The sequence below is a fragment of the Delphinapterus leucas genome, chromosome 1, assembly GCF_059928025.1.
Source record: "Delphinapterus leucas isolate spDelLeu-1000000601 "Yukka" chromosome 1, BTC_Dleu_Yukka2, whole genome shotgun sequence".
In the NCBI taxonomy this organism is placed as follows: domain Eukaryota; kingdom Metazoa; phylum Chordata; class Mammalia; order Artiodactyla; family Monodontidae; genus Delphinapterus; species Delphinapterus leucas.
In genome coordinates this window covers 53,278,416-53,305,780 of record NC_143129.1, presented here as the reverse complement: position 1 = coordinate 53,305,780, position 27,365 = coordinate 53,278,416, and the positions used below count along the sequence as shown (strand labels likewise).

The 27,365-nt window shown below is 48.3% G+C and overlaps 1 protein-coding gene across 1 annotated transcript in view; it reads right to left on the bottom strand.

Annotated features, from left to right (window-relative positions):
- The window catches only part of NMNAT2 (nicotinamide nucleotide adenylyltransferase 2), a 196,251-nt gene that overhangs the window by 19,849 nt on the left and 149,037 nt on the right, over positions 1 to 27,365 (bottom strand). The window contains exons 3-9 of the mRNA XM_022593336.2: positions 19,972 to 20,060; positions 19,121 to 19,188; positions 16,834 to 16,912; positions 13,292 to 13,418; positions 11,654 to 11,734; positions 10,454 to 10,498; positions 6,266 to 6,342 (exon numbers count right to left, since the gene is read on the bottom strand). Coding sequence (XP_022449044.1) covers positions 6,266 to 6,342; positions 10,454 to 10,498; positions 11,654 to 11,734; positions 13,292 to 13,418; positions 16,834 to 16,912; positions 19,121 to 19,188; positions 19,972 to 20,060 — 566 coding nt within the window. The remainder of the gene's footprint in view (positions 1 to 6,265; positions 6,343 to 10,453; positions 10,499 to 11,653; positions 11,735 to 13,291; positions 13,419 to 16,833; positions 16,913 to 19,120; positions 19,189 to 19,971; positions 20,061 to 27,365) is intronic.

Below are 27,365 nucleotides of genomic sequence, written 5' to 3'. Positions count from 1 at the left end.
TGACTTGAAATTTCTTGGTGTGAAAATATAGTCTATCTTATTTTTTCTCCAGGCTTATCCCGAGCTAAGTCCTCAGCTCATTACTCTACATTGCTCCCTAAAGTATATAATTTTGTGTGCTTCTGAGTAGGTTAAACAAGATGTAAGGAGAGAGCATCCAACAGAAACCACACAACAGTAGGTGAGGAGCTTCTGAAACATGCTCCAGCCATTTCGGGAAAGAATCCTCCACCCTTCTTCTGACCCCTGCTCCTCTCTGGAGGGAAGGCCGGGTGGGAATGCATTTCCAGGATGGCTCTGTTAGTGCAAATCAATGAATGATCCTTTAGAGGGTTTTCGCAGAGGAAATCATTCCCACTCCCATTTCCAATCTGCCTGGGGGTGAGGGAAGGCAAGGAATTCCAGACTTAAGTCAAAAGCGTGAAAACCAAACCAACAGTGCCTTTCACACAAGAACCCTATCTCCCAAGCCACCTTCCCCAGAGCTGGAAAAACGGCATCAGGCTTATCAGTGTGGAGATGTAATCCCGGGGGTGGAAGTGTCCATTGGGCTTCCTGGCTGGGGCTGGACTGTCTGATAAAAACCATCTGAGCCTGAAAAACCAAATGTTTGTCTTTGCTCCATTTATCCTGGAGCCCTGGGGTTTCTTCTGGAGTGGCTAGTGCCCCAGGCTCTTCCTCTGTTTATTTTCTTTGGTTGTTTTCCCATAGCTGGTGGATGCAGGAAGCAGGTAGCCCATGCCTGGTTGGCTGGAAAAACGTAGAACACAGCCAATTAGAGCCAGCCTGTGGAATGTTGGGCTTGGAGAAGTGCAAAAAGAAAGAAAAAGAAAAAACAGTTTCCTCATTGGCCCATCTCTGGTGCTTGATGTTCCACCTTTGGGTTTTCGTTCCTTTGAGTTAAATATTGACCCTGGCTCATTTAAAATGCAAATACTGTTTTCAAGCAGGGAATACATTTAATCATTAAACTGAATGATTTTGTCTGCTTGCTGAAAAGCCAAGTCTCCCAGATAAGGACCAAGATAAACCTTCTATTTCAGCCAGCCAGAACCAACTCCCCAAAAGGTCTTATGCCCACCACTGGACCTTTTACAGCCTTCTCTCAACCTCAAAAGCCCTTCTTTTTGCAGGCACTTAACCCAGTCCTGCCCATTATTCAAAGCCCAGCTCAAGTGCTACCCCCTCCCTTGTGGCCTGCTATGAATTACACATCATTCTTCCCACTTGTCTGTCTTATCTGGATTAGGGATCTGAATGTATGCCAAGTCCTGCTCTGCTGCTAATAGCTAAGTGGTCTTGGACAAGTCACAATCCATGTGAGCCCTGGTTTCCATACCTATAAATGGGAACCGAGATTCCACTTTCAGGAGTGTTCCGGTGGTTAACTGAGATAATCCACGAGAAACAAGCAAAGTGTTTATTGTGTCTCCCCATTAGAAAGCACAGTGCACAATGGTGGGGAACTTTGTCTATTCTGTTTTCTCCGTTCCTCCAGCCCTAGAACAGTGTCTGGCCCATGGCAGGTACTCAATAAATATTTCAAAACCAATGAATAAATAACAGCCAACATTTATTGACTGCGTACTAGGTTCAAGAACTCTTCTAAACTTTTTATATGTTTTATTTCATGTAATATAAAGAACTAATAGAATAAAAACTGTAAGATATTTTTAGATTGCAAGTGCTGCAAGGACAAACAGTGTGCTTATATTCATACTGGGCACTCAGTAGCAGCTGAAAGATTGATTGAACGAAAGAATGCTTGAATCAGAATTAATTGCCCGACTGCCTTCCATTATAATATGATGGACAAAGCAGCTGGCAGCATCAGATTCCCTAGACGATGGGTTTTGTCTGGGGGAGGGGAGTGAGGATAAGAGTTTCCTGTTTCACAAATCTGTCCATGGCTGACCCTTTAGGCTTTGGCCTTGACTTCCCATAGATCCCGGTCCATCCCTGGATATGTGCTTTTGGTGCTGGTGTCAGGATGCGGCATAGCAAAGATCAGGTCTCCTAGGGGAAACTAGTTCTAATAAAAAGTCTGGGAATGGGATGGGATAGAGGGACTGGGTCCCAAACTCCAAAGGCTGGTCGAGGAAACTGGATCTTGCTCTCTCTCAGGAATCGAGAATGAAAATGCCAACTGCCAGGCCACACAAGCAACTCTTTTGTATTCCATAGAAAGAAACATGATGAATATGTATGGAATTTTCTCCCCACAGAATGTAAGGGGAAGGGGTGTGTCATTGGTCAGAGAAGGTCAGAATTCACTATGGGCTGATGGATTTTTGTGTCTGTTGGGAAATGCCCAAGGGATGTGTTTGGGTGGGGATGGTTGTTCCTTTAGTTGTGTAATTAGATTTCTGGATGGAGAGCATAGGTTCAGGAATCCAAAGCAAAAGAAAGCAAGACTGACTCAACGGAGAGTTTGTGATTGTGCCGAAAGAGGGCTTGGCAGCCCTACTGTAGAACAGACTGTCCCAGCTGCTTTCCAGCCTGGGTGGGGCATTGCTGCTCCACGGTCCCCACTGAGCTTTCTTTACAGAAGGATGGTGGGGCTTCTATGTCTCCCAGACCTGTCTGAACTAGTGGCTCTCTCTTGGTTTGTTCCTGAGGATTCTGGAGAGACTGGAATGCAGAGCAAGGGTCTAGGACTTTTCCAAGAAACTTGGTTCTTTTCCCCACCCTCCTGTCCCATCATTGGCAGATTCAAGGCTTCAGGTTCATGGTCACTGAGCACAGGTCTGTGGCCAGCAAGTATCACTTGGGACACCAGGTGATAAAAAGAAATGTGTTCTGATAAAGGGTTGAATAAATGAATGAAACCTGGGACAGAAGTGGGTCTCACATACCTGATCCCTGGTAATCTCATGGTTAGAAACAGAGATCCCTGAAACGGGCCGCTTCCAGGCAAACTCCAGAGGCTAGAACTTTCTTTTAGAATAAGCAGGGCTCACCCTGTACCAGTCTTGAAAGAAAGACCTTCCTTTTCTAGACCCTGAGCTCCAACTTTCCCCAAATACGGACAGTGGGATAATTCACTGAGTTACTAACTAGTTTCATGTTCCCTATATATGCGTTTGCCCAATCCCCACCCTATTTCTAGCAGAGAACCAGACCCTTTATGAGAGGACTTTTCAGGGCAGAAAATAGTATGTTTTGAAGTCAATGGCTTTAAACCACTGAAGAGATTTCCCTAGATGTCCAGAGGAGGGGAGAGAAAATAGGGGAGATAGCTTCAGAATAGAAAGAAGAGGTTCAGCTGCCCCCCTCCCACACTAGAAAGAAGTTAGAGAGCTGTGAAGCCCACCCCCTCCTCCCTCCCAGACAGCACCCTAAGGGCAAAGCCTCAGAAGAAAATAGGGCCAGGATCATAGGTGGGTTGGGCCCAGCACCGGGGCTTCCAGACTCAGCCAGGAGTCGCACGGCCCAGGTGGGCCTGGAGCAGGTTGCCATCCACCTCACTGGACCGCGAAGGCCCCAATAGGGAAGATGTCTGCGGCGACCCTGATGAACTGATGTTCACGTTCAGAGCCCACGAGAGCCTCTCAGGTTCTGCTAGTCAGTAATGAATGAGATTAACTTTCCATCATCCCTGTGGGATGGTGATTTGGAGTTGAATTTTCATGTGATTTAAATAAATTGTGATATTTCTGGCACACTTCTGTTGTGGCCTGAAATTCACACTTGTTACATACGGAAACAGCTCCTTGATTTTGATTTTTTTTTTTTTTTTTTTTGCCTCTACCTCGGCTGTCATGATTCTAAGGACCCCACAGATTCACTGTCGGTTGAATCAGGGAACTGAGCAATTGGTTGGGTGGGAGTGGGGAGGTAGAGCTCTAGGCTCTAGAAAACCATCTGGAGTGAGCCCTGAGGGTCTGCTTCACCCAGTCCCCCTTCTGCCTGTGCTGTGGACTGAAATTCTCAGCACCCTGAACAGGACAGATGTGGGGTCCCTGCTGGTTTGGAATTGCTGTGCCTCTGGGAGCAGCCAGGCTAGGTGCTCCCATCTCCAGGATGACCCGTCAGGTGGGAACATGGTTGAACAGATGAGTGTCTCACACCATCTCCACTACCACAGCCCCAGTTAGATCCACAGCTACTGGTTTTTCAATTCTTTTCTTGTAACCAACACGTCATTTCAGCATCAGGGACCAAATGGAAGAGGAGTGACCAGGGGCTCTTTTTCCTGGTTCTCTGAATGTGGGATCTGACAACGTCAGGAGCAGCCATGTCGGAGAGAAATTAGAGGCCCTGCAGTCAGCCTTCTCTCTCTGGGAGGAACACAGGGGGACTGGCCGTGCTTCAAGGGCCCCCAGTTGTGTCAATTTCAGGCTCCAGAAAGCCTGGTCTGCCCTTGAGAGTCACACTTGGCAAAGAGGCCCTAGAGACGTCCTGTTCAGGCAGCGGCCTGTCAGGCTGCTGCCCCTGTCAATTTCATCCCTCTAAATGGCTCCCCAGCTGCCAGGGCCTCCCCATGGGATGGGGCCTCAGGCAACTGCCCGGATTTGCCTGGATTCTTGAAAGAGCTTTGCTGAAATCTTGTACAGAATTTCTCCCCCGTTACTTTTTCCTTTCAAAGCAACTTGTGAAGTAGAGAGGAAAGTAAAAGTTAATTAAGCCACTTAATCCAGAACCGAAAAGAGGTTTCAAATTTCACCTGCAGGAAATTGTGCAGGGGTAGAGAGGAAAGGACTACACAGTATAATCTGCTTCCCTGAAACTATGCCTCCCCTCTTGGTTATCCCACAGCAGGTTAGCATCTATGCCCTTCACCTGGAATATTTATGTGTTTATCTATGTGTCTATTTAGGCAAATTGACTTATTAACAGTTGTTGTATGTCACTGTGTGTCAGGTGCTAGGCTGGGCACTTTACATGGATAATCTCACTTAATTCTCCCCAAACCCTATGAGATGGGTACTATTATAATGCCCATTTTAGAGATGGGAAAAACTGATGCTTGGAATATATTTTGTCATGAGCTGTGTTGGAGCAGAACTAGAATCTTGAGTTTAACCCTGAAGGTTCTCTACTTCTCTCTCTCTTCAGAGACATATATGTACATGAAAATTTTTCATATGCAGACATCTTACCAGGTGGTAATACTTGGTACCAGGTGGTACCTGATACTTGGGGGCAGGGACTGTATTGGTTATTTCTTTAAAAATCTCAGAATGCTATAGATAACATTCTATAGATTTTTGAAAAACAACCAAGGCCCAAAGGAGTTGAGTGATTTGCATGGGGTCACACAGTAAGTAATGAAAAAGTACTAGGTCTAGAATATCTGCCCTGAGAATCAAACTTTCAAAGGGCTATGGGTTTGGGAGCTAGCATTAGCTCTGGCTATCAGATGAATGAATTAATGAAAGAACAAAAATGAATGTACATCTGAAGGGTGAGTAACTCATGAATTAGCTGGTTTAAGACCATCTCTGTCAGATCTGGTACAAAAGATGTCCAATGAGCTTCTGAATGGTATAAGTTTAACTTCCTAGTTCCCTCTATCCCAAGTCAATTGCCAGAAGGATCCTACTGACCTTTTGCTATTAACTTCTCCCCTCTTGACCCCTTTTCTCTTGTTAAGGGAATTCTAGGGTGGTATTTACCACCTCTTCAAAAGAATCAAAGGAAAACAAAACACACAATAATTTCAAAAGGGCAAAGTCTTTTAAAAAAAATTCCTCCCTCCCCCATCTTTCCCCACCAGCACACACCCTCCAAGCACTACATGGAGAAGGTATTCTATGACTCAGATTGCTTTTTTTCCCAGGGGCTTTCCAGGAGCAAGCCTGAGGAGGAGTGAGTATAAAAATACAGGACGAGATAAAGCTGAGGGTAGGCGAGAATTTTCTTTTTTTTAATTTAATTTTTTTTTTTTTTTTTTTTTTTTTTTGCGGTACGCGGGCCTCTCACTGTTGTGGCCTCTCCCGTTGCGGAGCACAGACTCCGGACGTGCAGGCCCAGCGGCCATGGCTCACAGGCCCAGCCGCTCCGCGGCATGTGGGATCTTCCCGGACCAGGGCATGAACCCTCATCCCCTGCATCGGCAGGCGGACTCTCAACCACTGCGCCACCAGGGAAGCCCTAATTTTTACTGGAGTAGAGCTGCTTTGAGAATTTTCTTCCATCATGATGTGAATGGGTTGCCCATTGCCCTCCTGTGTGAGGAGGGAAGTCTACAGGTCAAAGTCGAGTGGTCCCTCCCCATCCATCCCCACGCCAGCTGTGCACAGGCCATAACCTTGCTACTCACATCTGCCTCATTCCAGAGCCCTGGGATGCAGAAGGACTCCAGAAGGTCACTGCCACACAGCAGCAAGATCCGCAGCTCTGAGGAGGGGGAACAAAGTTAGAAAAGGGAGTGAGTGGAGGCCTGGGAAACATTCAAGTCTCAGCCTTCTTCCCCCGCTGAACACAGAAGTGTCCCATCCTTGGGGCTCCAGAGCCCAGTTCTTCCAGGCACCTCTGCTCACCCCTCCCCCAGGCTCATTTACAGACCACCCTCATTCCCTGCAGGACGAATGCAGCAGAGAGGGAGACTAACTGTCCTGGTTTGCTGGTACTGAGGGGTTTCCAGGATGGGTTTCCATGCTAAGCCAGGATGGCTGGTCACCCAAACAGAGACTGAGCCAGCTACATGCCTAGTGTGAGGTCTAAGGGTCTCTCCTTTGCTCCGTATCAAACCGAAGTGCCCGTGGAGTTTGGTTCCTCCGCTGCTGTGCATTATCTGGGGTTTGTCTTGTCACAAGCACCCGATGTGATGGGGGGCAGGGGACACCGAGTGCACCCTCAATTCATCAGCTAGCTCAGCTCATCGGACGTCCTCTCTTTACATGGCCAGTGTCCTCAGCAAAGGGCTTGAGAAGTGAGGCTGACCCCCACTTTCCTGACTCCCAGGCGTACTTCTTGCTTGTCATTTGTTTTTCTTCCCTCATTAAGCTCACTCTGAATTACCCCAGTGAGGCCACTGTCATTTAAAACAGGCAGCAAACTGACTGGGGCATGAACACTGAGCAACGGGGGAAAAAGAATCCTGGGATTCTCAGAACCACGTGGGGAGAGACTTCCACCTGGGCTGGGATTCAGGTGGTGCGTCTGGTTCCCTGGCATCCCAGGCCCTTCCATCAAAAGGCTGTGGCTGTGGGTATCTTGCCTGAAACAGTGACACAGCCCCGCTCTGAGCCTTCCAGAGAACGCTTCCACCCTGGACCCTGAGGCCGAGAGATGGGCGGCAGCTCTGCCCGCCTCAGACCCTGTAGCTAGCTCAGGGACCTGACGAGGACTTTCAGGTGGTGAGCTCGCCCTGGCTGCAGGCTGAGTGGAAGGCTGCTGGGCTGGCGACAGTGAGAGCATCTCACGGTCCCAGGTCAGTGCAGCTCATACTCGGGGAGCCCCATGGAGCCCTGGGGTCTTAACTCTTAAATATTCCTGCAGCCTCCCCTCTCCCCTCTCCTCCACGTCACACTGTAGTCTCATGGTCTGTTTATGTCCAGGGACCTTAGTTGATCTTCATATCTCCAGGGCCTGGCAGAGCGACCTGTGCACAGTAGGTGCTCAGGATGTGTTGAATGAGTGAACAACAGACAGGCTGACCGCAGAGGCCATGTGGGCAGGCTGTCTAAGAGCCTTCTGGGCGCTCGGGATGGCAGTCCGGGATGGTGATTGTGGCCTTGTCTCTTGCAGCATGGAGGCCCTGGTCAATGGTGCTTCCCTCTGTGTTAGGCCACCAGCCTTCAGATGGCTGAGAGGAGCCAGACGGGGCTCGTTCTGGGATCCCGTTGTTCCCTGTCTCCAGCTTGGAGCCACCCAGAATTTCAGGTCAGTTCTCTGTTGAAAGGCTGAAGCTCTGTAACTGTGGGCCTAAGAGTTCAGTTAGCTGGCAGTCTCCGGACGACATGCTGGTCCTCAGCTTCTTCTACATCAGTGATTCTCAAATGGGGGCGATTTTGTCTCCAGAATTTGGCAATGTCTGGAGACTTTTTTGGTTGTCAAGACCGGAGAGAGGGGTGTGCCACTGTGCTTAGAGGGCAGGAATGCCACTCAGCAGTCTCCACAGCACACAGCAGCCCGCATGACACAGGATTATCTGGTCCCCAGTGTCAACAGTGCCATGGTTGAGAAACCCTGCTCTACAGCCATGGAAATGAATCTCTTTTCTATTCCCAAGCCAGAGACTCACTTTCTCACTTGAAAATAATGTAGGATTATTTTTAAAGCCAGAGCAGATCAAGTTAAAGCACGGGGTTTCCACCTTTGCTTGCAGCACTGGAACAGATGGATTTGTCACAGGCCAGAGGTCCTGGCAGGGCTTGGGATCCCACGTGTGGCCGCTGGAGGGCAGCAGTGGTTTCTCAGGTTTATCATCTGAGACTAAGGTACGTGTTTTCAGCCCCTAAGCCTTGGGTCTGGGGCAGGCCCCGGGAGCAGTCAGCTTGTTAAGAAAGTGGAAATGGAGCCATAGGTGCTAACTGAGCTAGGAGAAACGGCTTTTCCCTTCTCGTGAAGCGTGCAAGGGGATTTCAAAAAGGGGACGTGTGAGCCAGAGGGCCTCACAGCACAGTGGTCTAGAGGCCAGGCAAGCTCCCTTCCTGGGACCTCCTCTGGGTCCAACTTTCTTCCCCAGTTCAGGATCCAGCGAGCCAGAATCAGCACTCTCCTGCCACATAATCCTCCCGGGAATCCGGGTTATGCAAAGCCCCAGGCCCTGCAGCCCCTTCCACTCCCCACTGCGCACTGAGGCAGCTGCCACCTGTACCACACGAGGCCACAAATCCATCCAGACAGCTGTAGCCACTCAGCTTTCCTTTCTCTGAAAGAGGAGTAAGATGGGGCTAAGACTAGCCCTGCGCCTCGCAAGGCTGCAGTGAGATGGTAAAGGTGGAGTGCTAGGAGCTAGGAGCATGGCCGGGTAAACAAACACCCATTGCATTGCCTCTCGGTAGGAGGGGGAACTCCCCAGGGCGGGACAGCCTGATACACGGGCCCTGGGTGCTGGCAAGGTACAGAGATCCCAGCTGAAGCTGGGCCACAATGCATTCTTCCTGGAACAAGTTGTCGGAGGAAAATATACACTGGAATAGAGCTGAAAGTCTGAAGACTGCTCTGAGCTCGGCTGGGCCGGTCGAGAAGACTTCCTCCCCGGGAAGGTAGTTCCTGGCCAGGTGTGGAACCGCAGGGAAGGGGGAGTGCAGGGCTTTTGGGTGTTTGGGGCTGTGGAACCTGGGGTTGCATGCTTCTTCCTGCTGGCTTTGGGAAGCATCCAGAAAGGCAGGCCCCCTTTCCTGTGGTCCTCAGACAGCCATGTGCTGGTAAATAAAGCCTATTAAAACTTGATAAAAGAACTGGGAAGTGAGGAGTTTTGAGTACTTAATACTTGTTTTGAATACAATGTATTTAACTGTTACTTAATGTAATTTAATTTTTAGTATAGACTGCGTTTAACCACTGGTTGGTAAGATCCCTGAAAATTTTACAAATGGCCCTAGCGAATAAATATGAGCCAACTCAGGTGCACCACTGCCTGGGATCAGGGGACAGGCCCCAGAGAAGTTCCTTGAAATGACATCACATCTGCTGGGCCTCCTGGGAGAACCCAGTGCCCAGATGCAGCCCCAAACCTCCACCTCTAGGAGGGGGTGCCTGGAGCATCTCTGCAGCTCGAGTGGAAGATTAAGCGTGTCAGCTGGACACCAGGCTGCCCCTCATCCTAGAATTTCAAGCATTCCAACTGTCACTGACCCTCCTTGTCACCTGGTAGCTGCATCAGCCCCAGCTCCACTCTTGCTGTCTGCCCTTTACCCGGCTTCAGATACTTGTGTCTCTAACTTATTCTGGAACCTTGGAAAGATCTGTTTCCTGGTTTGTTTCCTAGGGTTGCCCAGGACTCAGCTCACTTCTATGGGGGCTTAGCTCCTTCCCATCCTGACAGCTCCGTGTAACCACCCTCCACCTGCTCTGGCCCGGGGCCTTCACTGCCCTCACGCACAGTCGGGGCCTTAGTCTCTACTCAAGGCTGCGGGGGAGGTCACAGGTGTGGCTTTCTGCCCCGTCTCTCCTCATCCGCCAAACGCCAGAATCCTCTGCTGAGGAAGGTAGGGGAGCTCTTCTGCCGCAGGCACAGCGCTCTGGGCAAGAGAAGAGTCTCTCTGGCTGGCAATGAACTCAACTTCCATGACTTCTGAATGAGGGAGAAGAGGCTCTGAAGGGAAAATTGCCAACTGATCCCATCCTACCTCCTGGGAACCTGCCTGAATCTAGTATGGAGATGTTAAAGGAGAGAGAACTAAGAATATGATCTTAGCTTGGGAACAATCAATTATCCCTCTAAGAGCAGACCCTGCTGCAAACACCGCCCAGGGTTTGCAAGGCTCTCCCCTCCCCCACTTTGCCCGTGGTGGAGGCCGGTGGCTCCAAATGTTCCCACTTGCCCAGCCCCACTCACCAATCTCCTCGTACCGCATCACTGTGCCCAGATTGGCATTCTCATCTAGGGAGGAAAGAGGAAATGCAGAAGCATCAGGGAACCAACTTCCGCGTACCTGATGCGCGTTCTGTACAAGAGACTCCGCAGAGGGAGAACCCGGGATGGGGTGATTGGGTGGGAGTAGGGACATCTGAGTAGCATAAATGGAGAGCACCATCCAGCTTAAAATGGAGAGGGAGCATCTCCTCAGGCTCCAGAGGCAGGATTCACTGTTCTGGGACTTTCAGTATTGGACAGCCTGGCTGGGTTGCCAATGACGGACACACACATGCTCATGCTGAGCGCCTTTTGTTTCCTTCTGTATTTAGGGGAGGCTGGCCACAAGAGCAACTTCCTTGAACCTAGGGTCACAGCTTGTAGTGTCACACGGAGGCGGCCCTCTCCCGTTCAGCGTTCTGGTTCAAAGAACAAGCAAAATTGAGTACGCTGAGATTTTTCACGTGGCAGAATGGAGAGCCCGGGAAAGAAGTGAAGGACAGAGGCTTTACCATGTGCTCTGAGTGTGCACGCCCACACGGGGCACACGGCGTGCAGAGCACCATGGAGACGCCATCCTGGCCCCCTGCCTCCTCAACCATCCCTCTTAGTTCCTATTCCAGGTTGGAAATTGGAAATCTGAGAAATGGCAGAAGTCAGCCCCAAAGAGTCAAAGGAATGGGGGCTAGACCTTCAGCTCCTCTGCAGAGCCGAATTTGGGGTTTGTAGGAGAAAGAGCCCCAGAGACAGCTGTTCTTATCTATGCTGAGTCCTTAGGGGAGCAGCAAAAAAATGGAGAAAATTAAGGAAAGGGCTTGTGTGTTCTTAGCCTCTCAGCAGGAGTGCTGACACTGCCAGAGCTGGGAGGACCTGAGGGAGGATGCTGGGCCTCTGAGAACTCTCAGGCGGATGGACACCTTCTCTAGAGGGAAGGACCAGAACAGCCCAAGGAGGGGAGAGGAGTGGAAAAGGTCTCCAGGATCCCTAAGCCAGGATGATCACGCCTCTGGGCTCCCATCACACCTTGGCCCTGCAGGCCTGGTAACATCCTCTCTTCTCTCCCAATTCTTGCTCTATAGATGCTCATCCTACAGCAGGTGCTGGGGCTTGTCTGGTGAATGAACAAAGGGAGGAGGGAAAGAAAAGAGGCGGGATTGGTAAAGAAGGTCCTTGCTCCCTTACCCACAAAGGTGAAGCGCTCCACCGGTGGGCGGACACAGCAGATCCGGCTTAGGCTTTCTCCCACCTTTCCCAGGATCTTGGCTATGGGAGAGAGAGCAAGACAGACAGGGACAGACGGAGAGAACCACTCACAACTCACACTTGCGTCAGTCCCACATTTGGGCCACTGTAAACAGTGGGGCTGCACTGGAGGGGCAGGGGTTGGGTCATGGAGGCAGTAGGAGGGTGAAAAGAAAGAACAGAAATATGACAGCCCAAATTCCCTCTTCTCATTCCCAGTCTAAGGCACAAGCATTCTGAGCCCTAGATGGGAATCTATTTTCTGGTCGTGTTTATTACACTGTTGAAAAATTGGAAAATATGGAAGAGGAATATATATAAAAAGGAAAATAGAAAGCACCCATAATTCCACTGCTAGAGATAACCACCACTAAAGTATGCATCTATTTTTTATTTTCTTCCATTTTTATTATGTGTATTAATGCAGATATGTCTACGTAACATAAATTGGATCACAGTCTACATTTAGAGGGCCTGTGCCCTGTTTGCATTTTTCGTTTTTTAATATCATGTGCATTTCTTCAGCCACCCCCAACACTAAACGGTAACACCCAAATCCACAGAGATTCAGCCTGTGGCGAAGAACTCATTTGGAGTAATTTCTGCTGGGCAAAGGCCTTCCTTCCCTTTCAGATGGTGTTTAGAATAATCAGACATCCTACTTTGGCTGAGAAGGATCTGGTTTTCAGTGATCTTTCTGAGCTCTAATCCAGAGAAGTTTTCTGAGCCCCCAGACGTAGCTATATGCAAACTATGAAATTCTGGCTCATCCTTGTGAATTACCCTATTTATGATAGACTGATAACCAAATAGATTATGGTCTCTAGGCTTGAAAAGTAATACCAGGATCTGTCTCTTGCAATTGGCCTGGAAGAAAATATTAGGGAGAACATGGACCTTGGAATCAGACAGTCCTGAATATGAATTCTGGCTCTTCCACTTTTGAGCTGTGTGACCTTAGGCAAATCACTCACCTTCTCTGAAGCTCAGTTTTCTCTTTGTAAATGGGCATATAATATCTATATCACAGAATTACCGCATTAAATGAGAACCCGTGTAAAGCACTGAGCACCGTGCAAGCATACAGTACTAGGTGCTGGGTGAATGTTGGGGGACCCCTGCTCTTTGTCAGTGAAGGGATGGCTAAGAGTGTGGGACTCTGGCTGCAGACTGTCTGGGTTGGACTCCTGGCCCTACTACTTCCTTACTGTGTGACCTTGGCAAGATCCTCAACCTCCTTAGAAAAGGCAGAGAAAAATGCTGCCTTTTGTCTTTAATTCCCACTTAAGGCAATCATATTTATATTAAAATGCACACCATCACCCCTGTCTCTCTCTGTCTCTGCTCCTGTCTCTATTATTGTGACTATTTCTCTCTGATGCCCTACATTAAGAGTTCTCAAAGTATGGTCCCTGGACCAGAGCATCAGCATTGACTTTTTAAAAATGCAAATTCTCTTCCTTCTTCCAGACCCACTGAATCAAATTCTGGGGCAGCGCGTAGCGATCTGGATTTTAACAAGCCCTCCAGGCGATTCCGAAGTTTGAGAGCCACTGCTCTACACCAATGTTCCCCTACCTGCAGTGGGCTTGGTGGGCACATTGCTGTTCTGGTAAATGGGCTGGGAGGTCTCATTTTGGGGCTGTCCAATCACAGGCGTCATGGAGGGTGTGTTGACATTGGAGAGGATGCAGCCAGTCACCCGCTGGGGGAAGGAAGAAGGGCAGAGTCAGTGTGGTTAGCCCAGGAGACTTATGAAAGCCTTTCCCAGTTATCTCCAAACGCTCATCTGCTTGTCCATCACGGTGAGGTGTCCTGGAACTGAGAACGAGGACTGGAGGTGGGTTCTAGACCCAGCCACACCGTGACCACACTAGGCTAGCAGGAGGTGAGAAATGCGTGGGATGTGTTGTTTCACAGACCTGGGGTCAAGTTTGAGCTCTGCCCCCTTCTGGCTGTGAGACCTTGGATAGTTACCTGCTCTGGAGCCTCAGCTCAAGAGCCTAACATAGAGAGGCAAAAGAGCCACCCTTCTGGGCTGCAGCAGGACTACATGAGCGAGCATACACAGAGCGCCTTTAGAGCATCTGGCTCCTGGCAGGAACTTTGTACATGCTGTGACCTTCTGTGGAACATGCATGCCTGCCCTCCCTGCCTGCTTCGTGGGGCTCAAATGAGGTCATGTCTGCAAAAGGGCTGTGCAAGCTTGGGAAAGGTCGTGCAAACACCAGGCGCTATCACCACCTGCCGCCTCTCCAGGCCAGAGACGCCAATGACAGGGCCAAGCTGGGGAGCAGTGCCAGGCGGAGCAGGGTGTGTTTGTGCTGCAGGAAGAGGGCGGCGTTCTGGGAACTCTTGCGCCTGCTCAGAGGGTGAATACACATTCCAGAGCCAATCGGAAATTCTATGTGTGTTATCCTTTGTCCTGTGTTATCTGGCCTGCTGCTCCTCTCTAGTGCTACAGAAAACGCAGAGCTGATAACGCAGCATTCTTCACAGCTGACCCAGAAGCAACACCCCTTGCCCGCGGGGAGTGGAACTATTGGGCAACAGAGAAACAAAGGGTGAATTTTCAATCTGTTTAGCTTCAGAGGGCTGTTGCTTATTCAAGGTCCCTTCCCTGAAAGCCAGCTTCCCCTCAATCCCTGGCCCACCACCCTTTCTGGATTATTGAGTCCAGCTGCCAGAGGACACCAAGTCCCAGGACTGGGGTGGCCCTCCAAAGGCATCTTCCACACACCACCGTGCAGGCAGAGCAGAACGTGAGTCCTTCCGAGCCCTGGAAGGGCAGGCGTTTGTCTTGTGGGGTGACCTGTCACTTCTGCAACGTTCCTGACAGGAGATGGTCACGACAGCAAGCAGCCACAGCTGGGAGCCGGCTGAGGTTGGGGACCACAGGATCTTCTTAGCCTGCTTTGTGGGATTCTCTGTCCAGCTGCGGCTGGTGGAGTGGAAGGGACAGTCTGCCTCCTTTTTATTATGATTTCACATCCAGAAAAGAAAACGCCACATTCTCATTAAATAACCGGTCTGGTAGCTGAGGATTTTCTTCTTCTTGCCGCATGCATCATTTGTCCCATTCGACTTGCTCTATGCTGGAGAAGAAAAGTGCTGGCCACCTGCCCCGCTCTGCCCTCCACAGGCTCCCACATTCTCAAAGCCTTGCATCACCTATTAAGCTCCATGTCCCTCTCTCCAACAGATCCACTCTCCATGCCAGGAACACCGGCCTGATGCTGGGACCAGGGAGACTGGGAGTTAACAAGCAGCTCCAAGCTCCCACTCCAAGGCGGGGGGCCATCGGGACTGGCATTCTTTGCCGGCCTGTGAGCATCGCCGCCAACAGCTGTGGGTCATTGGCCAAGCATCTCGGGCCCAGACTCATGCTTCTGGGCCTGAGTAACAGAGGGAGGGCTCGGGAAGCCCAGACATTTAGACAGCAAAACAGCAGCCAGGCTTTCTGGCCGGTAGAGCCAGGGCTCAGGCATGCCCCTGATTCCTCCCTTCCATCATGCAGCCTGAGGCTCCTGGGTGAAGAGAAGGTGCACAGGCCCCCAGTGTGAAGCCACTGAGATTTAAAGGATGTCTGCGAATCTTAGCCTCTCCTGACGGGTACATCCTTATACAGTAAGATGGGATGTCTTTTATTACTGCTGTTGTTGAGACAAGCCCAGAGGAGCAAGTGAGGGCCACCCTACATCAGAGTCCTTCCAAAGGGACCAGGGAAGACTCGGAATGTGTGTGAAGGGTTCTGAAAGCAGAAAGAAAGGAGATGGGTTTTCTTCAATTCCATGGGGGAAAAGCTTATTAGATGAAGGAACAGCCAGCTAGTCCTCTCCACTTCTCTTGCTCTTGACTCCCTGGATGGTCTGGAGCCCCAGAATTCCACATCTGTTCAAACAAAGCACTGTGCACAGCAGGTGGAGAGCGGGGGCATTGGGGCTGCTGGCAGCTCCCCAAGGAGAAGATTCTGAAAGGCCCCTCTGACAGCAAACACAGATGCGATGGAGGCGCCCCCTGTGTCAGGACGATACCATTCTGATCCTTGTTTGGGGCTGGGGAGGGCTGTGCATCAGGGTCAGCGGAGGCAAGGAGGATGGATTGCGTCTCGTCTCGGTGGGTCAGGCTTCTTGCTATTGATGGCACCGCTTTTCACCCCCGCACGTTGGGAGTCGATGGGTTGCTATCGATCTGTGAAGGGTGCTTTCTGCACACGCTGACTGGTGCTGCTGGCTGGTGAGGAACCTGTGCTTACCTAGCAACCAGCTCCTCGTCACTGCACACGGCCACAAGCCCTAGGCAGCCATCTGTGTGGGCTAGGCAGTCACTGTGTGTCCTCAGATACCCTGTTTCACCTCTCTGTGCTCCCTTTTACCCACAAATAAAACAGAGATGAGGGCTTCCCTGGTGGCGCACTGGTGGAGGGTCCGCCTGCCGATGCGGGGGACGCAGGTTCGTGCCCCGGTCTGGGAAGATCCCACATGCCGCGGAGCGGCTGGGCCCGTGAGCCATGGCCGCTGAGCCTGCGCGTCCGGAGCCTGTGCTCCGCAACGGGAGAGGCCACAATAGTGAGAGCCCCGTGTACCGCAAACAAAACAAAAAAAAAGAAAAACAGAGATGAGAACACTGTCTGCCCGTGGACTCCTGTGAGGAGGAATGAGTGTGCGTGACAGTACGATGCCTGCGGGTATGAAGTACGGCAGTCGCGGCAACCTACGCTGGGGTAAGAGGACCAATGGGTCCCCAGGGGGTGTGGCAGGGGGACCTGGCTGCTTGTAACTTCGCCCAGTGCCCTTCTCTCCTCCTTTCTTTGCTCGCTTCTCCTTCTCTCCTCACTTTCTGAAGCTTTCCAGCTGTGGTCTCCTGAATCCCACCTTGAACTTACTGCCAGAAGATGAAAACTGCCCCAAGTCATATCGAGGAGGGGGACAAGGCAGGAAGCAGCCTCTGGCGCTGGTCTGGGTCCCTAATTCACTGCCCTCCGTGGTGCTGCTCAGAGCCTGGTCTCCCCCACCGCTGGCGGAGATGCAGGAAACAACAGGTCAGTAGGCCAGCAGCATCCTTTCCCTGGCCTGCCCGGCTTCCGTGGTCCACCCAACCCTAAGCCTGGCCCAGCTTACCTTCATGAGGTCCCGATGGTGTTCGAGGACGCTGCAGGTTGTCTGCCAGGTGTCCTGATAGCACTCCCACGGGTCCACCCTGACAACAGGAAAGATGTTTCCCTTGGTTTCCATTCTCACACTCTTTGCTTATTGGTTCCTTCCAATGACATGGCTCAAAAGGCTTAGCAGACCTGGTCATACCAAGTACTTAGACCTCGAATCAGGTAAAACATGGGCTTGAAACACCTTCCTGAGCCTCAGTTTCCCCACTGTAAAATGAGAGGAGTTTGACACAGGCTTACATGAACAGTTGCTGGTACTGGTCTGGCCAGGTTTAGTATCAGCACCAGACCTTCCCAACTGTGGGGCTTTGGGAAAGTTATATGATTTTTTGGTGCTCACTTTCCCATCTGTAAAATGGGAATAACAATAATAACAATAATAACTCTCTTGCGGGGTTATTAGAAGGGGTCAATGAGTTTTCTATGCAAAATGCTTAGTATAGTGTCTTGCTCTTATTCTTACCTGCAAAATGGGAATTCTCCTCTGGACCTTATAGGACTGTGATAAGAATGAAATGAGCCAGGCCCTCATCAAGTGGCGACTGCAGTTACCTGAACTGGGGAATCTGCCCATGTCTGACTCCCTGTGCAGTGGGGTGCCCTGTGGGCATGGAGGTGGGCATGGCAGCCAGACCGGAACGTACAGCCCCGCAGACTGGCCAACCCCTGCTGCACACGGGATGTGAAGTGAGCAGGGATCCAGCCCCTGACGGATGCAGCACTTGGGCTTAATTACCAACTTAATGAGCTGCTAAATTGGGACGTTCCTCAAACACGTCCTTAGCAGTTGAGCATTCCCTCCCTAGCCCCACCTCACAGCCCACCTAAGGTTCCCAGAGATGAGATCTCATGAACTGAAAACACTTAGCAATCCAGCTTGCCCTGAGCCCCCAGATCCCTGACTACCCTCCCCCCTGAGATGGGTAGACACCTGACCTGGCTAAACAGGCTCCCCCATGTTCAGGGACTCTGCGCACCCATGCCCCATCTCTAGAGCTATCTCCAAGCCTCTCTGGTGACCTCAATTCGCGGAATTCTGATTTTCCCAGTGCCTGGAGCAGTGCAGGGCAGGCAGTAAGCGCTCAGTGAATATTTGTTGAATGAATGAGGGAGTTATTTCAGAATCTTCTAATCACATACAAGCAGTAACAGTCTCCTGTTCAGTATTTCCCCCACTGGACCCCATTTTCCCCGGAGATCATGAGGTGCCGTGCTAAGGGGCTCCGTTTCTACACTGACTTGACCACAGATGTGCTGTTCCCTCTCAAACTCCTTGACTTCTCCTGAGCTGTCTCCCAACCTCACCTCTGTCTCAGGGGGAGGGAGGGGATGAGAAAGTCTGTAAAGGGCATGCACTGCTCACACAAATCCCTGCGCACAAATGGCACGGATCACTATTTAATTATTATTGTTGCTTTCCTTCACTGCTCCCATTTCCACCCACCCCATCTCTTCTCCGCTAACTCTCTGCATCCCTCATTCTGAGGTCAGCGGCCCTTCATTTCTCTCCTTTCCTGGAAACCTCTAGGTGCTGCTTATTTTTCCACGAGGCGGCGGGGGGGGCGGGGAACACAATACAAATGGTGTATTGTTATCTTTTTAAAAAACGTCATCTTCTCATGCAAATTATAACTGTAGGAGCTTTGGGGGGCATAATTAGTGGAGGTTTGCTTTAATTACACTGCAAGCACAGTGGATAATGGTGTCTGCCATCTTAGAACTGCGCAGGGACCGTCTGCGCAGGGACCGTCTGAGGGAAAGGCTGTGAGTGCTTGGACCTGCCCCCACCCCCACCCCGCCCCACACCTCTGTCCCACTGTCATCGTGGGACCCTAGGAAGCCTGAACAGGAATGGAAAATAGCCAAAGCCGGGAGACCTTCCCTGAAAGGTAGTGACAGCTCATGGAAGTGAGTACGGATGGAAGTGGAGAGGCATCTCGGATTTTCTGGTCCTGCCTCACCCCAATCCCAATGATGTTTGTGGAAGCTCTGAGCATACTCCTGAATCCAAACGTGCCAGAGCAGATGAAACACCAAAAGCTCCCTCTTTAGTTCCCCAGGCTGTATAAATTGGTTAAAAAATAAAGTCATCAGGCCACCCCAGAATGCTTACGTTATTATCGCCTGCATGCAGTTAATCTCTCCCCTGGCCTCCCCACTCCTGTGGGGACTCTTCCTTTTCTCTACCCATTCCCAGGGTGTCCCTGGGCCACCCACCTCTGGCATCATCAGGCCAGCCCTACCTGATCCAGTCGGAATTCTGGACGGCCAGCTGACACATGATGAGACGGTGCCGGCTCGACACAAGGCCCTGGGAAGCAACAGAGCAGTTGTTGGGAGGCTCACTCTGCTCCCCACAGACTCCCTAAGACTCCATCCCAAGCCAGCCCATTACAAAAGTGCAGCATTTTTCAGTGCTGACAGATTATGAAGGTGTGACCCCCTCCACGTGTCCCCCTGCTACACACAAGCGTAGAGTGGCAGGGTGGGTGGGAGGGAAAGAATGGAGGGTGTGTGCAGTATACTCTCCTCCCCCATCAGGGTCAGAGGTGAGCCTCCACTGATGAAGAAGCCAGTGTGTACCCAGCACAGAGAGGAGACTTAACGTGGTGAGTGTTGCCTTGTTTCCCGGGTCCATCTGGCTGGGTCACTTCCCCAGAGCCCACCAAGTTGTATCTGGGGGAGGAGGTTGAGGTCTGGGAGGGCTTCTAGATTTTCTGGGATGTGTGACAGGGAGGGAGGGGCAGCGAAATGAATTTTAAATCCGATTATAGGAGGCATAGGCCTTTTTCTCCTAAAATCCCAGGAAAGATTGCCCAGCCCATAACCAGCCCCCAGTTTGGCATCCGTGCCGAGTCACATGGCATGGATGAGTTCTGACTGGGCCTGGTCGCCAGCAGCTGTTCCTCCCAGCTGCTGCCCAACCCCCATTCGCTCAGGTCTGACTGTGGTCCAGAGATGGGAAGCAGGACACCTGCTAATGGGTGTTTTGCGTTTCCAGGAATCGTAGATGGCAGTGGAGCAGTTTTACATCAGAGGAAGCATCGGGTCAGGAAGGGGGGTTAGGGAGGAGAGGGGCAAAGGAGGAACCCACCTGTTTTCCATAGGAGTCATGGACAGGAGACACAATCCCACCAATGACAATAAACCTTCCAGTTTTGTGTAGATAATCTCTGGCTCTTTCTAATTAAGAGAAGAAAACCTCACATTATTAAAGAGGAAAGGTGTGGATTAGAGGTGATCATTGAAATCAATACGTTCAGCTCTGTAAGGCTTATTTCCCATCTTTCTTGCCATTTAAATAGAAAGTGCCAACTTTCAAAGCAAACATTGGTGATTCCAAAGGTTATGGAACCAGATTTCAGCCCCCAAAGCAAAAGGATTTAGAAGTCAAGGGGATCAATCCAGGTTTAAAGGCCCAGTGCTGGACTAGCTCAGAGAGATTTAAAACAAGCACCTCACTCAAAGCCAAAAGAGCAACTGATTGGAATTAACCATTATGATCACAGGCAGAAATTATTCCGAAGTGAAGGAGTCATTTTTTAAAAAGAAAAAAGAAGAAGCCTTCTTATAATATGAAAGGTGGGCTGACTGCCTCATGGAGTTACTCAGAAGAGGAAAATCACCAAAGCAAATTTAAAGGGCCTTCTACATAATTAGGGAGAATTAACAATCAGACCAGAAAACCAACATTACAGTTGGTTGAGAAAAGTTCGGCCAGAGAAAAGCCTTTGTTTTCTGCTGAAAAAAAGTCACGATGTTGGCTTTTTCAAATTTACCAGACAAGCCCAATTTCATTTTCATGAGACAATTTAGCAAACTAAGAAGTGATGAAGATTTTGGTTCTGTCTTTCTTCTAAGGTGGTTCATTGTACAAATCCAACAGGTCCTGAGCTACCACAGCTGAGGGAAGGTGGTGTGGATTTACTGTGTAGGTGAGGGATTCTGTAAGGGAACAGGGGCTTAGGTAGCAAAACTGGCTGTATAGTTTACAAGCAAGCTTCCAGGATCACCCTGCTTGCTCTCTTAAAAATTTTAACTCTCACCACATTTGCCTCTTTTTTTTTCTTCGATGTGAAATCTCTTTAAGTTTTTTTAAAAAAGTAGTTAATACCCAAAAAAAAAAAAAGTAGTTAATAAACTTTATTTTTTTAGTACAGTTTTAGATTTACAGAATAATTAAGCAGATAGTACACAGAGTTCTATGTATTCAGTCCCCCCATCTTCCGACCTCCCCCCCCCACACACCCCATTTCCCCTGTTATTACTATCTTGCATTAGTGCGGTATAATTTTTACATTTGATAGGCCCATATTGACACATTATTATTAACTATAGGACATAGTTTACATTGAGATTCACTCTTTGTGTTGTATGGTTCTGCGGGTTTTGACAAATACATAATGATATTGTCCACGTTGGTTTCATAGAGAATAGTTTCTCCACGCTCAAAATCCACTGTGCTCTCTACCTATTCATCTCTCTCCCTCCTTCCAACCGCTGGTAACCACTGATCTTTTTACTATCTCTATAGTTTTGTCTTTCTCAAAACGCCAAATAGTTGGAATCACACACTATGTAGCCTCTTCAGACTGGCTTCTTTCACTTAACAATTCATATTTAAGGTTCCTCCATGTCTTTTCCTGGCCTGATAACTCATTTCTTTTTACTGCTGAATAATAGTCCATTGTCTGGACGTACCACAGTTCGTTTATTCATTCACGAATGGAAGGTCATCTTGGTTGCTTCCAGTTTTCACTGATTATGAATAAAGCTGACATAACATTCACGTGCAGGTTTTTGAGTGGACATAAATTTTCAACTCACGTAAATATCAAGGAGTGTGATTGCTGGAACATGCAGTAAGAGTATGTTTAATTTTGTAAGAAACTGTCTAACTATCTTCCAAAGTGGGTGTACAATTTTGCATTCCTGCCAGCAGTGAATGAGCGTTCCTGTTGCTCCACATCCTCACCAGCATTCAGTATTGTCAGTTTCTAACATTATAACGTGTGTCATCTTTGCTTTTTAAAAGAGTGATATTACTTCACTAGTTTCCAAATCTTATTCTGAGTCAAGAATAAATTGAAGGCCTTGTAGCAAAACCTTTTGGATATCTGAATAAATTCTATAGCCCCTCCTCTCTTCCCTTTATACCCCAGTCTTCCTGAAGATCATTTCCATATGGGCTTTGGCTGTCACATACCCTCTGCTGCAATAAGCCAGACCTTCCTTCGTCTCCCTATCTTAGAAAAAGTGTCCTCTCTTTACTCTCCACTTACCCAAGCTTTTCATTTGAAGCTCAGCTCCACCCCTCATCCAGCATGCCTACCCTGGCAACATCCCCCTTTGCTGGACTTACTGACCTACTAGCTCCCTGTGCATCCTGTTCAAGGGATATGATCTGGAAATTGTTTCTGAAAGTTTGTGTCTTTACTCCCCTTCTGTACTGAATTCTTCAAAGCCAGGGACTTTGCTGTAGAGAAGAGGTCCCAAATGTACAGCTAAAGGAGATGTGCAGTTAACATGCACGTGAGAAGCGAGGAGAGTGTAAGACGATTTACATTCAAACAGCCTTGGCTTGTTCTGTTGCCACTTGACACACTGTACAGGCTTAAGAAAAGCAATCCACAAGTAGTTCAGTCTGTCACCCATGCCAAAGACTTCTTGGGCTCTTAAGCACTCAGCACAGTGGCTTGTTTACTGAGTAATGCTTGTTCAACAAATGCTCATACCTAGAAGCTCATGTAGCCACTTTCCCTTAGGGTTTCCTTGCACTGGGCCATGTCTGTCAGGAGAGCCACCCACTCCATTCCTCAGACCACACTCCAGAATTTCCAAGGGAAATAGGTTGCACCAAGCAACCTCATTGCCTTAGAAAATGTTATCCTTTCCCTCTGGCCAAGATGAGGGGGCACTTCCCCTGGCAATGCTCCAAAGCTCACTGTCTCACAAAGAAGCAAGTTTTGAAAGGGATAGCCCCAACCCTACACCCTAAAAAAGGATTCCTGATCTGAAATAAACACAGAAGAGTCATGATTGTGATCATGCAGTCAAATCAATTCAGTTAACATTTATTGAGCACAAAATACCATGATGGATCCTAGAGGGATAAGAGTGGCTTTATTTATTATTCTCCAAAGGTTCACAATAATGGAGAAACAAAGCTCTAATGAGAGGCAAATTGGGTGAATGCTATAGCTGTGGCTTTCAATGTTGTTGTTGTTGGTGGTGTTTTACTACAACCCACAGTAAGAAATACATTTTATATCCTGGCACAATACATACATATGTATGTTTATGTATAATTAACTGAAACACATGTTACAATATTTTCTAGTACATTCTATGCTAATAATTACAAATTTAAATAAAAAGCTGGTCACACCCTAGTAATGCGTGGCAACCTATAGTTTGAACAACTCTGTGAGATACTAGGGCACGTGGGAAAAGGGACAAGAGAGGTAATTTTGTCTTTCCAAGGAGTGTGAGGAGTTCCAGCAAATATTCAGAAATTGCACAGTTTAAAGTATGCTTATCAACTGGTTTAGTCTTAACTACTAGGGTTAGGCTGTAGGGGGCCTGGTAGGGGTGGGGTGAGGGTGAGGGAGGGGTACTGTTGGCTAAGCAAGTGGGAATCAAACTTCAAAGGGTCCTGAAAGCCAGGCAAGGAGTGTGACTTTTATGCCACTGTTTGGTCAACATGCATTCTATGGACCACTTGCGTTGGAATTACCAGGGAGAGGCTATTAAAATGCAGATTTTTAGGTCCTCGTCCAGAGTTACTGAGTCGAAATCTCTGGGATTGGGACTTAGTCTACTTTTAAAATTAGTTTCCCCAGGTGATTCTTTTGCTCTCTAAAGTTTGAGAACAATAGACATACATTGACAATAACCATAAAGATGAAAAGTATAGATAATAGGGAATCATTGAAGGCTATTGAACATGGGGAGTGACATGCTCTGAGCTTGAAGAAAAACTCACAGAGGGATAGTGAAGATGGTGAAAAATCCTGCCTTAAAGGAGACAATCATTCCTGGCAGGAAGTTTTGGGCCAGGTGATGAGGGATAAAGGAAGAAGATGACCCATCAAAACTTCCCAGAGAATGTTCAGGGACCATGGATTTCCTCCTCTCCAGACATTCTGTTTGCTTTGCCTCTGGGGCTTTGCAGTTGGATGTGTCAATGCAATGCCATGTCATCAATATATCAGACCATACCTTTATGACTGTACTAATAGCGCTAGGTTTCATATTCTGCAATTCTCTTGTTGCCTTAGTATCCTCTAATTTGAATGGAATGTCAGGCAAGTAAGAAACTGGAGGGACTTAATCTTGGAGGAGTCAAGACGGTGGTGTGGGAAGACGCAGAGTTCGTGTCTCCCCACAACTGGGGTGCCTGCCGGACACTAGTGGGAGACCCCAACACCCAAGGAGGTGGGAAGAACCCCCAAGCAAACCGGTAGGACATGGGGGGACTGAGGGTGGAAGAGAAGTGGAGTCCAGACAGGACCAGCGCCCCTGAGGGGTGGCTGAGATGAGGGAGGGCTTTCCATGCCTGGAGGGACCCTCGGGGGCTTGGATCAGGGGGGAGGGGGCCCAGCATTTCCACTGCCCAATCGGCCAGGGAAGTCTGCCTGGCTCTCTCTGGCTGGGTCCTATGCCCTCAGAGGTTCCCTCTGGGCTGGGTTGGTCCTGGGGGCTTAGAGGCTGGGAGAGATCAGGAGAGGCAGGTGGGAGGAACCCTCCAGGACAGGAGGAGCAAGAGAGGAATGGAGGGCATTTGTCCTGCCCACTAGAGCCCAGGAAGCCTGCTGGGCTGCCAGGTGGGGTGCCCCCCGCTCTGAGACCAGAGGTGGGAGGCACGCCTGGGCCCCTTCTGTTCTGTTGAGCCTAATCTCTACCCCACCCCACCCCTGCCTTTTCCAGCCCTGTGGCTACTAAGCATAGGCCCCACCCAGTGCCGAAACCTCGCCACTGCTTAGGCCCCGCCCTCCACAGCCAAGGCCTTTTCCACCTTTTTTCTCCTCCTTTTTACTATTGTGGTTCTGTTTTACCTTCTGGTTGTCGTTTCATCTATACTTTTATTTTTATATTTTTCCTAACGTGGTTACTTTCCTAGTCTAATTTTATTTTTTACTTTGTTATTGTTCACCTTTTTTTTTTTTTTTTTTTTGCTGCCATGCCCAGCTTGCAGGATCTTGGTTCATGAGCCAGGGGTCAGGCTGAAGTTCCTGAGATGGGAGCTCCAAGTCCGAACCAGAGAACCTCAGACACCAGGGAATATTGTTCAGAGTGAGGTCTCCTGGAGGTCCTCATCTCAGCACCAAGACCCAGCTCTACCCAACAGCCTACAAACTACAGTGTTGGAAGCCTCAGGCCAAACAACCAGTAAGACAGGAACACAATCCCACTCATAAAAAAAAGGAAAAAATGAGATGGCAAAAAAACTATGTCCAAGATGAAGGAGCAAGGTAAAAACCTACAAGACCAAATAAATGAGGAGGAAATAGCCAATCTACCTGAAAAAGAATTCAGAGTAATGATAGTAAGGATGATCCAGAAACTCAGAAATACAATGGAGGTACGGATTGAGAAAATACAAGAAATGTTTAACATTTCTAGAAGAACTAAAGAAAAAACAAACAGAGATGAACAACACAATAACTGAAATGAAAAATACACTCGAAAGAATCAATAACCGAATAACTGAGGCAGATGAATGAATAAGTGGGTTGGAAGACAAAATGGTGGAAATATCTGCCAAGGAGCGGAATAAAGAAAAAGAATGAAAAGAATTGAAGACAATCTCAGAGACCTCTGGGACAACACTAAATGCACCAAGATTCAAATTATAGGGGTCCCAGAGAAACACGAGAAAAAAAAAGGGACTGAGAAAATATTTGAAGAGATTACAGTGGAAAACTTCCCTAACATGGGAAAGGAAATAGCCACCCAAGTCCAGGAAGCACAGAGAGTCCCACAGAGGATAAACCCTAGGAAAAACACACCAAGACACATATTAATCAAGCTAACAAAAATTAAATGCAAAGAAAAAATATTAAAAGCAGCAAGGGAAAAAACAAAAAATAACATACAAAGGAATCCCCATAATGTTATCAGCTAATTTTTCAGTGGAAACTCTGCAGGCCAGAAGGGAGTGGCAGGATATACTTAAAGTGATGAAAGAGAAAAACCTACAACCAAGATTACCCAGCAAGGATCTCATTCAGATTCAACGGAGAAGTCAAAAGCTTTTCAGACAAACAAAAGCTAAGAGAATTCAGCATGACCAAACCAGCTTTACAACAAATGCTAAAGAAACTTCTCTAGGCAGGAAACACAAGAGAAGAAAAAGATCCACAAAAACAAACCCAAAACAATTAAGAAAATGGTAATAGGAACATACATATCGATAATAACCTTGAACGTAAATGGATGAAATGCCCCAACCAAAAGACACAGACTGGCTGAATGGATACAAAAACAAGACCCATATATATGCTGTCTACAAGAGACCCACTTCAGACCTAGGGACACATACAGACTGAAAGTGAGGGGATGGAAAAACATATTCCATGCAAATGGGAATCAAAAGAAAGCTGGAGTAGCAAGACTCATATCAGATAAAATAGACTTTAAAATAAAGATTGTTATAAGAGATAAGGAAGGACACTATATAATGATCAAAGGATCAATCCAAAAAGAAGATATAATAATTATAAATGTTTATGCACCCAACATAGGAGCACCTCAATACAAAAGGCAAAGGCTAACAACCATGAAAGGGGAAATTGACAGTAATACAATGATAGTGGGGGACTTTAACATCTCACTTACAACCAGACAGAAAATAAATACGGAAACGCAAGCTTTAAATGACACAGTAGACCCAATAGATCTAATTGATATTTATAGAACATTCCACCCAAAAGTGGCAGAATACACTTTCTTCTCAAGTGCACATGGAACATTCTCCAGAATAGATCACATCTTGTGTCACAAATCAAGCCTCAGAAAATTTAAGAAAATTGAAATCATATCAAGCATCTTTTCTGACCACAACAGTATGAGATTGGAAATCAATTACAGGAAAAAAACTGTAAAAAACACAAATACATGGAGGTTAAACAGTGTGCTACTAAATAACCAAGAGATCACTGAAGAAATCAAAGAAGAAATAAAAAAATACATAGAAACAAATGACAACGAAAACACGATGACCCCAAACCTCTGGAATGCAGCAAAAGCAGTTCTAAGAAAGAGGGAAGTTTATAGCAATTCAATCTCACCTCAAGAAACAAGAAAAATCTCAAATAAACAATTTAACCCTACACCTAAAGCAACTAGAGAAAGAAGAACAAAGAAAACCCGAAGTCAGTAGAAGGAAAGAAATCATAAAGATCAGAGCGGAAATAAATAGAAACGAAGAAAACAATAGCAAAGATCAATAAAACTAAAAGCTGGTTCTTTGAGAAGATAAACAAA